A 13,708-nucleotide genomic window follows, 5' to 3' on the forward strand; every position below is an offset into this window, starting at 1 on the left:
AAAATATATATAAAATAAAAGTTTGTGTTTACATAAAAATATGTGTGTGTACTGAGTATGGTTATTTTGTAGCCTATATATAAATACCAAATACACACACGCATGTATATAGGGAAAATATTAATATTTATATATAACACAAATTATGTATAAATATACAGTATATACATAATACTTAAATATTTACATGTATATGTGTGTATTTATATATACAAAATAATTATACACAGAACACACACATTAATATAGATTAACCGTGATTCATCATTGCCTAGCACTAATTACATTATTATCATATTTAAATGCAAATGAACAGAGGGAAACAAGAGAAGTGCCCATTTTATGATTGTATTTATTTATACCAAATTATTTTTGTGTGAATTAAGATTGTTGTTAAAAAAGAATTTAAACATTGAAATGCAACTCCAATTTAAAATGGATTAGCTATATATCTACTTATTATATAATAACAAAACATAACAACAAACATTACAAAATACCTTAAATGAGTATCACAAAAACCCTTTTGCTAATTTTATAAATAGAAATATATCACTACCTAAAATTGTATTATGATTAATGTTTTTTTTTTTATGGTTGCCTTTCATTATGAGTTCGTTCAAAAAAATCAAATTTGTTTGGATAAATTGCTTCATTTTGTTTTCTGAAACAATACAATACAGGCTTTTGGGTAATATGGTTTCAGTGAACAAGAGTTTTGGTAGATGACGGCAATATCAATCTCTTTGGATGAACTAAAGTTTACAAACTGAAAGATTAAAAATTAAAAGTATGAACAAGGAAAACATATTCCAATCTCGAAGATACAATTGCAAAAGCATAAAAGCAAAGTAAAGTAAACACATGGATTTACGTACATAAATAGAAGAGAAGTAAATAAATAGAAGTTATAAACAGAAGTTCATAAAGCATAAAAAACAGGTACTTTTGTATTGTGTATAAATCTGGGGGATAAAATTAGCTACAACATATTCAAGAGATAAATGATCAGGATTTTCATAATAAAAGTACCTATTCGATCAAATGAGTGGTTTACTTCAGTAGGACTAAAATAAAGGAACTTAAATCAGCCCAAAACTGATTTATTACAATCTTTTAAAAATTACAATTCTTACAAAAATGTTATACACAATCAAAAAAGTAAACGCAAGTCTGTCACGCCTGTCACGTGGTTTGATTGACAGCGCTATCTGGACATTAAATGAGCTGCACTACAACGCCATATATGGGCATTCAAAAGCAAGGCGGAAAAAGGTGCAACCCTGATTATCATCCTACATACTTTTTTTCCGCTCGAGATTAAATGTGCGAATCAATCGTCTTGTGCAAAATTATTTCTAAATATGTTTTTAAAGTGACGCTAAAGTATATATTCTGATTTAACAGACAGGTTTTCTTTATAAAACTGATGAAAAGGAAGATGTTTTCTGCTTTTATATGTTACTGATGCAGCTTGTGTTCGGCCGGAAGAGAATGAGGAGCGCTCCTTCTGTTTCCGGCGCTGTGAGAGCAGAGGAGTGATTCACATAGCACAGAGATGCAGGTTTGTGTGATTAAAAACCAAAATATGTGTTTTATTTCACGTTATTTTGGATATTGAATCTCTTGATGGTTTAAAGCAGTGTCTGGAGGTGCTGGTTATGATGATGATAGCTTAGTAAAGATCTTTCGACTAGTACCTGTTTTAAACTTACTCCTGTAAACAGAAAAATTGATCTGTATTTTTTAGATTGTGTATATGTTATACATGGGTTGGTATTACACAGTAAAAAATATTTGTACAAAGTTGTAAACAAAAAAACGAGTACGTTTTTATTAGAAAATGCTGTTTCATGTGTTTTACTTTCAATAATTTCACGTTTAATTCAGTGTGTTGCTTGCCTTTTCTAATAACTGTTCGTGAAATGTATTTGTACTTTCAGTGAAAATGATCTAAAATAAAAAAATCGCTGTGATATTGACGATTACATGGAATATCAAGGGTTATTATAAATGTACATGTCGTTTCCCGGCCTGAAAAGGCTATATAAATTAGTAAAATAATGAAATATTTTTGTAAGGAGTATAAATGTTTGTAGTTTTGCTTTGCGCTAACATATTTCATCAAGTGTTACCGGTAGTAGACTAAAACTTGAGTGCAGGGTTATTACTTTAAGTGGAAATTATTTATGTAAAAAAAAAAATAAAGCAACATTTCTGATTTTCTCCTAGTTTATATTGATGTTCTGAAATAAAAATGAATAAAAACTAATAAAAATAATTAATGACAAAAAAAAAAAAAAACGAAATGGAAAAATAAAAAAATAATTTGAAGTATTAAAAACTATGTGATATAAAATAACACTGAGGGTTTTATTGGAGACACCGATTAAATACATTATTGATTGAAAACCAGTTATTCATATGATACCTGAAGTCATGTGAAGTCTGGAATTGAAGTAGTATTGTTTTGTGCGTATGGTCGATAACACCACGTCTCTGGATGTGTGTTATTGTGAACGCAGGACCCGAACGCAGACACCGAGTGGAATGACATCCTCCGGAGGAAAGGTATTCTGCCTCCTAAAGAAACCCCGAAGGAGGAGGAGGAGGAGGACGAGCAGCTTCATCAGCCTCAGTCTGTCGGTAAGAGGACTTTATACACTTCACTTCACACTAAATATTGTGTTTGTTCCTCTCGTCATCAGATAATCTGTTTTGTTTATCCTGAAGCCTGTGTATGTGTAATACATTGACTGTGGTGATTGTGCAATATACTTATTTTCTATTTCTTGCCGCTTTGTTGAGTTGTATGTTGTGTCTTATAAAACGTGTTAATTTTACCACAACGAGTTGCACTTAAGAATTTAGTTGTACAGCTAAGTGCAATGATAAAGGCATTCATTTCAATATGTGCGCTCATATTCTGTTGTTTTGCAGTGAAGACGTATGAGAGCATGACTCTAGAGGAGCTGGAGGAAAATGAAGATGAGTTTAGTGATGAGGATGAACTCGCCATGGAGATGTACAGGTACATATTGAAGAAATCCACCATTATGCATGTTGTAGTCCTGCTATGGCAGAATAATAAAGAACAGTGTTTTTAGGGATGGGCAACGATTAATCGCATCCAAAATAAAAGTTTATGTTTCCATAATATATGTGTGTGGAGTGTGTATAATTAATTTGTATATATAAAAACACACACATGCATGTATATATTTAAGAAATATTTGCATGTATATACTTTATACATAATTTATATTATATAAAATATAAACATTTGATATATTAATAGCACATTTTTCTTAAATATACACATACATGTGTGGGTATTTATATATACAAATTAATTATACACACTACACACACATATATTATGTAAACACAAACTTTTATTTTGGATGCGATTAATCGTTGCCCATCCCTAGTGTTTTTGCACAGCAATGCATTGATATTCAAACCTCCACTCAATTTACATGAGTAATAAAAGCCGCCAGTAGGTGGCAGCGAGTCGCTGGTAATGAGTGAGTCATTTAGATTGAACCGATTCATTTAAACGGTTGATTCCATAGATATCCATAATAAAGGCTAGATGTCCATGTGGCGGCCATCTTGCCACAGTCAGCTCGCTCACTCGTAACATTGTGTTTTAATGGTGCATGTACTTTTTAAATAACCATAACTTGCTCAATTTTCTACTGATTTTCAAACGGTTTTGGTTTGTTATAAATATCTGAGATGTAGTTATGACACTGCATACTTATGAATAATATAAGTGTTGATGTGTCACAAGTACTTTTTAAGTTTTTCGTTTAAAATTTAAAAGTTTAACAGACTCAATGAGTCCAATAAGCATTTTTAGAATTTCCATCCAGTTTTTTATTTTATTTTTAATGCGATAAACCCAAAATTGACATACAAATAAGTGACTATTGACAACTATTACACTGTTGCTGCACAAACACTATTCTATTCAAGTCATGAGAGTTTATTATTGTGCATTGTCTCTAATTGTGTGTTACTAATTGTGCACGGTCTCTCTCTGACAGACAGAAGAGGCTTGCCGAGTGGAAAGCGAACCAGATAAAGAACGCGTTTGGGGAGTTGAACGAGATCTCGGGTCAGGATTACGTGAAGGAAGTGAACGAAGCTGGAGCCGGAATCTGGGTGGTGCTTCATCTCTACAAACCGGGGTGATTTTACACATCCACCTCTGAACACAGTCATTTATATTAGGGCTGACCCTGTACATTCGAAAAAGCGATCGGACCGACCAACACAAGTTTCGAAAACCAAAATAGGGAATCGATTCACTCAAACTATAGTCACATCTATATAGTCTCAAATACGTGTACTTTTAATGACTAAACATCCACATCTCTATGATCAGATCTTTCTGAACGTCTGTTTCACTGGCATTTTCATCATGAGTCAAGAAATGTCCAACTTTTTTTCTTTACAACTAAGCAAAGAACAAAAAAATAACTTGGCCGTGAGTATATCGGTAGTATACTTCCACACATTCACTACCGGTCAAAAGTTTTAGATCAGTAAGATTTTTTATGTTTTTAAATAAAGTCTCTTCTGCTCACCAAGGCTGCAATTATTTGATGAGAAAAAAATGACAAACAGTAATATTGTGAAATATTATGACAATTTAAAATGACTGTTTTCTATTTTAAATTGTAATTTGAAAGCTGAATTTTCCACATCATTACTGTTGCTGATTACACATCAGTTTTCAGGGTCACATGATCCTTCAGAAATCATTCTAATATGCTGATTTTATGCTCAAAAAACATCAATTATTATTTTCAATGTTGAAAACAGTCGTGTACCATTTTTTCACCCCAAAATTCTATGATGAATAGAAAGTTCAAAAGAACAGCATTTATTTAAAATATAATCTTTACTGTAACTTTTGATCAGTTTAACTCATCCTTGATGAATAAAAGTATTTTCTAATTTCTTTCCCCCAAAAATAAAAAATAAATTCTGACTGACCCCAAACTTTTGAATGGTAGTGATTAATGTTACAAAAGCTTAATTTCCATTTCAGATCAATTCTGTTCTTTTGAACTTTCTATTCATCAAAGAATCCTGAAATAAAAATGTAAAAACTGTTTTCAACATGGATAATAATCATAAATGTTTCTTGAGCCTCATATTATAATAATTTCTGTAGGATCATGTGACACTGAAGACTGGAGTAATGATGCTGTAAATTCAGCTTTGATCACAGGAATAAATTACACTTCACTATATATTCACATAGAAAACCGCTGTTTTAAATTGTAATAATATTTCACAATATTACTGTTTTTTTTTTTTTTGCATTTTTTTATCAAATAATTGCAGCCTTGGTGATCAGAAGAGATTTCTTTTAAAAACATAAAAAATCTTACCGATCTAAAACTTTTGACCGGTAGTGTATAAGCAACTACTGTTCATTAACAGCCATTGGTGTTGCTAATAATAACAAGGGTTTCTGAATTCTACATATAGCCCCTTTAAGTGATTATGTGCACTATATAAATGAAAGAGTCGTACAGTATCTTGACTGATAAATGTGGTTGTTATCCCGCAGGATCCCGTTGTGTACGCTGATAAACCAGCATTTGTCACTTCTGGCACACAAGTTTCCTCAAACCAAGTTCATCAAGTCTATTTCCACCACCTGCATTCCCAACTACCCCGACCGCAACCTGCCCACGCTGTTCGTCTACCACGAGGGCGAGATGAAGGCCCAGTTCATCGGCCCGCTGGTGTTCGGAGGCATGAACCTGAAGTGTGACGGTGAGAGGGATTGAAACTAACACACACTCATGAACACACATGCTATTTGTTGATTGTAATCATAATTATTTTTTTAAAGGTCACGATATCATTGGTGCTGATATGGTGTTAAATCATAAACAAATAAATGTTGATCACATAAAATTAACTGACTGTCTTTTTGTAGTAAAAACTATAGCTTAGTTATAGCAGAGTCTAAATTAATACATTTATTATTAATTTAATATAAATAAATTGGTATTTATATATTTTGTTATTAAAGGGCTGGGCAACGATTAATTGAGATGAATCGCATCCAAAATAAAAGTGTGTTAATACTGGTGTATCATATTTTTCACAACTCCTAGTTTACTTTTTAATCAAAATTTTTGGTGCTGGATAGTCAGCATGCATGGAAAAGATTTATACATATAAATATTACATAATAACAAATTTAATGACTTATCCACAAATCCAAATGATCACCACAAAACCTACTTTTACTCATTTTAGTAAATAACAGTAAATAACTAATTGGTATACTAATTATTCACTTATAATTAAATGAGTTTAAATTAGGGCTGTCAAACGATTAATCGCATCCAAAATAAAAGTTTGTGTTTACATAATATATGTGTGTGTGCTGTGTTTAATTATTTATATAAATACACACACATGCTTGTATACATTTAAGAAATATTTTCATGTATATACTGTACATAGATTTATATATAATTTATTTTATATAAATATAAATATTTATGTATAAATAATATTTTATTCTCAAACATGCATGTGTGTGTATTTATTTATATATATATATATATATACAAAATAATTATTCACAGTGCACCCACATATATTATGTAAACACAAACTTATATTTTGGATGCGATTAATTGTTTGACAGCCCTATATATAGGGCAACGATTAATCATGATCCATCCAAAATATAAGTTTGTGTTTACATAATGTGTGAACTGTGTATAATTATTTTGTGTGTGTATATATATATATATATATATATATATATATATATATAAATACACACATGCATGTATACATTTAATAAATTAATATATAAAATATTTATATATAAAATATTATGTATTAATAAAGATAAAGTATACACAAACTTATATTTTGGATGGATCGTGATTAATCGTTGCCCTATATATATATATATATATATATATATATGTATATTAGGGCTGTGCAAAAATGAATTGCGATTAATCACATCTAAAATAAAAGTCTGTGTTTACATAATATTTTTGTGTGTGCTGTATAATACCTATGCATGCATGTATATATTTAAGAATTATTTGCGCTTAAATTCTGTATATATATAAATACATAATCTAAATTATATAAATATAAATATTTTATATATGAATAACACATTTTCTTCAATATATACATGCATGTGTGTGTATTTATATATACAAAATAATCATATACAGCACACACAAATATATTATGTAAACACAGACTTTTATTTTGGATGCGATTAATCTTTTAATTCCTTTTATAACTGTTAACTTTTATTGTGTGGTTATTTTAACCACACTTTGCCGTAGTGTATGAAATGTGCCGTACGAATAAACTTGCCTTGCCTATTTTTTTGTGTTTTAATTTTTTCACGTTTCCTTACCAGAGATGTGTGTGTGAACGAGTCGTTCTGTGTGTTTCAGAGCTGGAGTGGCGTTTATCCGAGACCGGCGCTGTGAAGACTGACCTGGAGGAAAACCCCAGAAAACAGATCCAGGATCAGATGATGACGTCCATTCGCTGCTCGGCGCCGATCCGCAGAAACGGTGATGAGGACTCAGACGAGGACTGACACTAGATCACACACACACGCACACAGCTGGACTGCTATGGTGCCAGTCTCACAAACTCCAGTCGTTTTGTGGCGACTCGAACACATCAGAAAAGACTGTTTAAGCCGTTGCCGGGCAGACTCTAATATTTGCCATATTAAAAGACATCCGCTCTCTGGTTTGCCACAGAGAACGACTCCTGCTTATCTTGCACTCGAAAACATTTTTAAACCAGCCATCATTTTCACTCAAAATGTGCATTGTTTTGTTTTATATTGGATTTCTAATAACGCAACCTTCGTCAGTTCAACGCTTGTCACCATTTATTATATAAAAAAAAACGTTTATTGATTTGACTTGAGTGTCTTTTGTGTACCCACATCCCTCTAAACCGAGCTTAAGGACAAGCTGTGATATTTAGGGATATGTCATGAACAATTTCAGGCTATTTCCCATCAATTTCCTTTTTGCATTTTGCCATTACCCAGGCTTTCTGATTTGCACACACTGAAAAGCTTCATGTCTGCTTGGTGTATTAGCAATAATACGTAAACCATCAGCAAGCATGAGGTTACATTTATTAAAAGAGGTTTTAATGAAATCTGCTACTTGACAGCATCAATAATGCAGCTTTAACACATTATAGGCGTTACGGTGTCCGAGAGAATCCCAGATAAGAGCAGAGGACGTCTGCAAAGAGGAGAGGATCATTATTAAATCCAGCAATTTACATGGAAATTAATCAAATCTTTAAACAGTCGCTCATGCTCACTATTGTGTCTCATTTCCTTCTCGGTCACGTCCCATAAATAACAGCAAAATAATGTTTTGCAGTGCTCTGTCACAGTTTTCACAATCACCAGGACACATTTCTCAATACTTGGGTCACTTTTTCTCCATGAGCTAAACTAGGGGTCAGTTATCGTTGGTTTGGCACAAAATATATTCATTTTACATGAAAAACGCCACAAAAACTCAATGTACCTACAGGCCAATTTGCACGTTTACATACAAACCTACTGTTTTTACAATCATTAAAACAACTTTTAATCCTCAATACACACAGTGATCATCACAACATCAGTTTATGTGAGATGAACGGGGTCATTTATCACTGCATGTGCACAAAATGGATTCAATGCACACAAAAATACAACAACAAACATTGCACATTTACATACTCTTTCAAAAACTGTTAGACTTAAAGTCTTAATAATTTAATCCCTTAAAACTCATCTTTGATCACCAAAATTACATATTTAAACATTTTTCCTTCTTTCTTCATGAAATATCTTGAATGTAACTCGACACCCTCGTCTCATTTAATATTCGTAGTTCTGTAGTTCTATGAATAGGCAAATGAGCCCCGCCTCCACTCTCCTCAGAGATCCACTGGTTGACGATCACACGTTGATCTGATTGGTTACAAGGTGGTTTGTGACGAAGCGTGTTTTTGAGACTGTCTTTGGTTCACTGCAGTTTTAAGGAGGAAATACTCAGCAATGCCGTCCACTTATCAACTTACACACGGTGTGTGTTAAAGCGGATTAAAAACACCACATACACACATAAACAACATTAAAAACTGGATTTTAAAAACTATCATGTAAGTTGCAACCAATCAGATCAACGTGTGATTGAGTGGAGGCGGGGCTCATTTGGATATTTATAGAATTGCGTATTCTAAATGAGGCAATGGTGTCGAGTTACAGTCAAGATATTTTAAGACATGAACGTTTTTTTCAAGGTAAATGTTTAAATATGTTAATTCGGTGTTTACAGATGCGTTAAATAATAAAGTGTTACCAAACTTTGCTTGTGTTCTGTTTTAGTGTTTAGTGTATTTTGAACTGCTGTGTCAAACTGAAAGTTGGAAAAATGACCAAAGTATCGAGAAATGTGTCCTAGCGATTGTAAAAATATATATTTTAGAAAGATCCTTAAAAGTTCTTGATAAACGTAATGCAATTTAACCCTGAATTGTGCGTCTAACCTCGCGTGTTTCTTCCTGAAGTGCTGCAAACGTTCTTCAGCTTCTCTAAGAAAAAGACACACGTTACTCAAAAAAGACACGGGAAATTAAAGCACATATTAAACAGGGCTTTCATAATCACAATGCCACGGTTGCTCTCCGGCGAGCGTGAAGACGGCCTGCGCACCTGCTGTTTCTTCCTGCGCAGAGAGAGTTTCGGCGAGAGACGCATCAGCGGATGAACCGAGTGAGACTGAAGACGAGGAGAAAACATTCATATACACAGTAGCGGCCAAAAGTCATTTTAATGACCCTACAAATTCTATCAAACCATCAAAATGCAATGTAAAAAGTGTTCACTTACATTTTTTTAGTAAATCCATTGCCTTAAAATTATTAAAGGAGTAGTTCACTTTTTAAAAAGACTTTTGCTGATAATTTACTCACCCCCATGTCATTCAAGATGTCCTTGTCTTTCTTTCTTCAGCGGAAAAGAAATTAAGGTTTTTGATGAAATCATTCCAGGATTTTCTCCATATAATGGACTTCAATGGGGACAGCAGCTTCAGTGCAGCTTCAAAGGGCTTTAAACGGCACCAGACGATGAATAAGGGTCTTATCGAGCAAAACGATCGGTTATTTAATAAATAAATATCAATATGTAAGTTTTATAAGCTCAAATGGCCGCGTTCGCGACTCTCCTGTTCGAACTCCTTCATCAAAATGAACAAATCTTTTTCCGAGTCAATTCGTTCATTTCGTTCGTTGAATCAACCAAATGACTCGGAAAACGATTCGTTCATTTTGATGAACGGGTTCGAACAGGAGAGTCTCGAACGCAACCATTTGAGCTTATAAAACTTAAACTTTGTTATTTATTTATTAAATGAGCGATCGTTTCGCTTGATAAGACCCTTATTCATCGTCTGGTGCCGTTTAAAGCCCTTTGAAGCTGCACTGAAACTGTCTTTCAGACCTTGAACTGTTTGGACCCCATTGAAGTCCATTATATGGAGAAAATCCTGGAATGTTTTCATCAAAAACCTTCATTTATTTTCGACTGAAGAAAGACATGGACATCTTGGATGACATGGGGGTGCGTAAATTAACAGCAAAAGATTTTTTTTAAAGTGAACTACTCCTTTAAGTAAATGTAATACTTAATTGGAAAAAAAATAAGTTATGTGAACTTGACAATTCCACATAACTTAATTTTTTTAAGCAACAGGTTTCTTCAATTTTTAAAGTTAAGTCAACTGATCACTTTTTACAGTGATAAATATTTTAAATACGAGGGAAGAACAAAACACTAAACTTATGCAATTATAATTTTTTCTGTGCAATCTACAGTTACAGGGTTTTTTTAAACCATGCAAAACAGGATAATGCATTGCAAACATAATCAGATATTCATATTTAGTTGGTTTGTTAATTGTTCTTGCATGTGTTCATAATTTCTTTGCATGACAGTCTGGATAAAAATGACGTTGCACAATTTGCATCATTACGACTAATAAAACAATCAATATTTCAATAAGAATATATTTCAACAAGAATATTTCAATAAATGGTCAATTTTCATTGGATGGATTTTTAGCCACTACTATATGTTATCAGGGAATATATGTATTATATAGAGAGCATGTTTGAATACAGTAAGGTGAGATGTCGATACCTCTCTCTCCACTTCGCCGACTGAGTTGTGTGCTTTGGAGTAATGAAACAGGAACTGAAGAGCGGAAGAAAAACATCAGTCTGGCATCATCAGAAACAGGACAGAAAGCAGAAGCTGATCTACAGTATATGGACTTACCCTCTTAAAAACATTCTGAATCTGCTCCTGTGGGAACACATGAGAGTTCAGACACAGGGTCACGGGGTCAAAGGTCATGATGATGAACTCACTCACACACTCACCTGGTCCTGATTCCTCCACTCCACACCACACAGAGAACTTAGTAAAGCCGAAGCCTAAACACACAGACATGTACAGTGTGATTAGCTATGAGTTAAAGGTGCAGTGTGTAAGTTTTAGCAGCTCATAGTGGCGAGGTTAGGAATTGCAACCAACAGTAAAAAATCAATGAGATAATTTGGTTTACTTTGCAAACATTATTGCGAATGTTATTGTTACTTTAGCTCGCTTCTTTGCACGAAGAACAACATAGTGACGAAACGCGTTTGTCCGCTTAGGGCCACCGTAGAAACACATCAATGTAAGGAGACCCGGTGTATGTGTGTAGATAGAAATGGCTCATTCTAAGGTAATAAAAACATAACGGTTCATTATGTAAGCTCTTTATACACCACTGAAGACATAGTTATGGATAATATTGCATTTCTGTCAACAGATCCTCCTAAATATTACACACTGCACCTTTAAAATTAACTTGTACATTTGGATAGATAGATAGATAGATAGATAGATAGATAGATAGATAGATAGATAGATAGATAGATAGATGGATGGATGGATGGATGGATGGATGGATGGATGGATGGATGGATGGATGGATGGATGGATGGATGGATGGATGCGATTATTTATGGAGTCAATTATTAGACAATACGAATAAATTCATACCTGAATATAATCTCCATAATCATCACAATCTGTCTGTGGTCTAGGATAGCCTTCTGCAATCATACAAAGACAATGTGTGTTATTGATAACAGACAGAGATATCCCACTCTAAAATCCTGATGATTATCATCATTTGAAACAACCTTTTTATAATTATTATAACAGGATTTCAACTAAATGCCCCCCAAAAATTGTTGGTAACACTTTACAATATAAAAGCATTAGTTAATTACATTATATTCCATACACTAAGAACATACTTACAGCATTTATTAATCTCAGTTACATTTTTTAAAATTAGAAGTTGTACCTGTTAATATTTAATGTGTCTGAGTTACATTAAACGTTTTATGTCTATTAACTAGCATTAATAAACATGCATAGTTACTGTAATAAACCTATTTCTCATAGTTCATGCGTTAACTAACACTAACTAATGGAATAGATTTATAATGATAAAACATGAAAGTGAATCAAATATTAATTAAATTTGTATCCATCTTATTTGATTCCGTTATTATTGATTTCAAATGATCAATAGTAATCCTGAACAAATTACATTAGAAATTCAAACACCACGTAAAGCTGATAATTAATTAACTTTATAAAATGAGACGTCCTGTCATTAGTCGATACACACAATATTTAGAAATGTAATGTCAATTGAAATTGTGCTGAAGTTACTCACCCACAGCGGAATAAAAGCTGCTGATAAACCAAACTAAACAGCAAAACACCGACAAGTGCCGATAGCACGCGCTCCCCATTATATCCGTGTGTGTTGGGTTGAGCCCTGAAGGATGTTCTGGTTCTGGAGAACTGAAGTCCTGCTGATGCTGAATGCTGATCAAGGGTGTAAGTCTCTCATAGCAGGCGACCAATCAACACCGAGATTGAGTCCCGCGCGCACCATTACCCATTACCAGAGCGCGCTCTGGACCTGGGCGCGTCACACACACACACACACACACACACACACACACACACACACACGTGGAAATAATCACGGATCGAGAGACACGCGTCACAGGGACACCACATTCAATCATGTGGGCTTACCTTCTTAATTAGTATATTACTTCAGCATCTTTACATCCACCAAACTTTACATTTGTATTCCTATCTTATCCTATTAATATAAAAAAAAAATGTAACAATGCTCTATACATCGGGAATGATATGAGCAAATCTTAAGAATTCTCAAAATGCACAAAAAGTTCATGTTTTCGTTGTTTTTGACCGATGTAACCTTGTAAATCTTCTTTAAAGTTCTTCTCAATTATTGTATCCATTAGAAACCTCATAGGTGATCCCCATTACGTTTCACACTACAACTCCCAAGGCAGCCATTTTGACTGTTTTAAAATTTTGCAATGTAGGCTACGGTAGGCTAATGATTTTGTTGAAATAAAACCCAAATATAGGACCCTAACTTTTCCTAAATGTGCCTATATTTTATTCTATCATTGTTATTTTATTAAAATTACAAGACACAAAAGAGTTTTGAGTATTTCTACCTTGAATGGCCATCCCCAAAGATCCACAAGCATC

General features: G+C 33.4%; 2 protein-coding genes across 5 annotated transcripts; one reads left to right on the plus strand and one right to left on the minus strand.

The window, feature by feature from the left end:
• The first annotated feature begins 1,474 nt into the window (after window positions 1-1,474).
• pdcl3 (phosducin-like 3) lies at window positions 1,475-7,957 on the plus strand. The gene is made up of 6 exons (XM_039683361.2): window positions 1,475-1,564; window positions 2,526-2,646; window positions 2,941-3,031; window positions 4,053-4,196; window positions 5,591-5,799; window positions 7,473-7,957. The coding sequence occupies exons 1-6, from the start codon at window positions 1,559-1,561 to the stop codon at window positions 7,619-7,621; spliced, it is 720 nt and encodes a 239-aa protein (XP_039539295.2). The 5' UTR covers window positions 1,475-1,558; the 3' UTR covers window positions 7,622-7,957.
• Window positions 7,958-7,998: 41 nt separating this feature from the next.
• On the minus strand, window positions 7,999-13,110 carry nms (neuromedin S). 4 transcript variants are annotated; one of them, XM_039683364.2, is made up of 8 exons: window positions 12,846-13,089; window positions 12,158-12,210; window positions 11,491-11,544; window positions 11,387-11,413; window positions 11,249-11,302; window positions 9,761-9,826; window positions 9,595-9,639; window positions 7,999-8,291 (listed from the first exon to the last, which is right to left on the minus strand). In XM_039683364.2, the coding sequence occupies exons 1-7, from the start codon at window positions 12,922-12,924 to the stop codon at window positions 9,631-9,633; spliced, it is 342 nt and encodes a 113-aa protein (XP_039539298.1). In that variant the 5' UTR covers window positions 12,925-13,089; the 3' UTR covers window positions 7,999-8,291; window positions 9,595-9,630. The 4 variants fall into 4 exon arrangements, 3 of the variants coding, with proteins under 3 accessions (XP_039539298.1, XP_039539297.2, XP_039539296.2); XM_039683363.2 differs by having other exon boundaries at window positions 8,001-8,291; window positions 9,595-9,634; window positions 12,846-13,093; XR_016169360.1 differs by having other exon boundaries at window positions 8,239-8,291; window positions 9,595-9,826; window positions 12,846-13,110.
• Between the last annotated feature and the right edge of the window lie 598 nt (window positions 13,111-13,708).

The sequence above is a fragment of the Pimephales promelas genome, chromosome 7, assembly GCF_988280905.1.
Source record: "Pimephales promelas chromosome 7, fPimPro1.hap1.1, whole genome shotgun sequence".
Classification (NCBI taxonomy): Eukaryota; Metazoa; Chordata; class Actinopteri; order Cypriniformes; family Leuciscidae; genus Pimephales; species Pimephales promelas.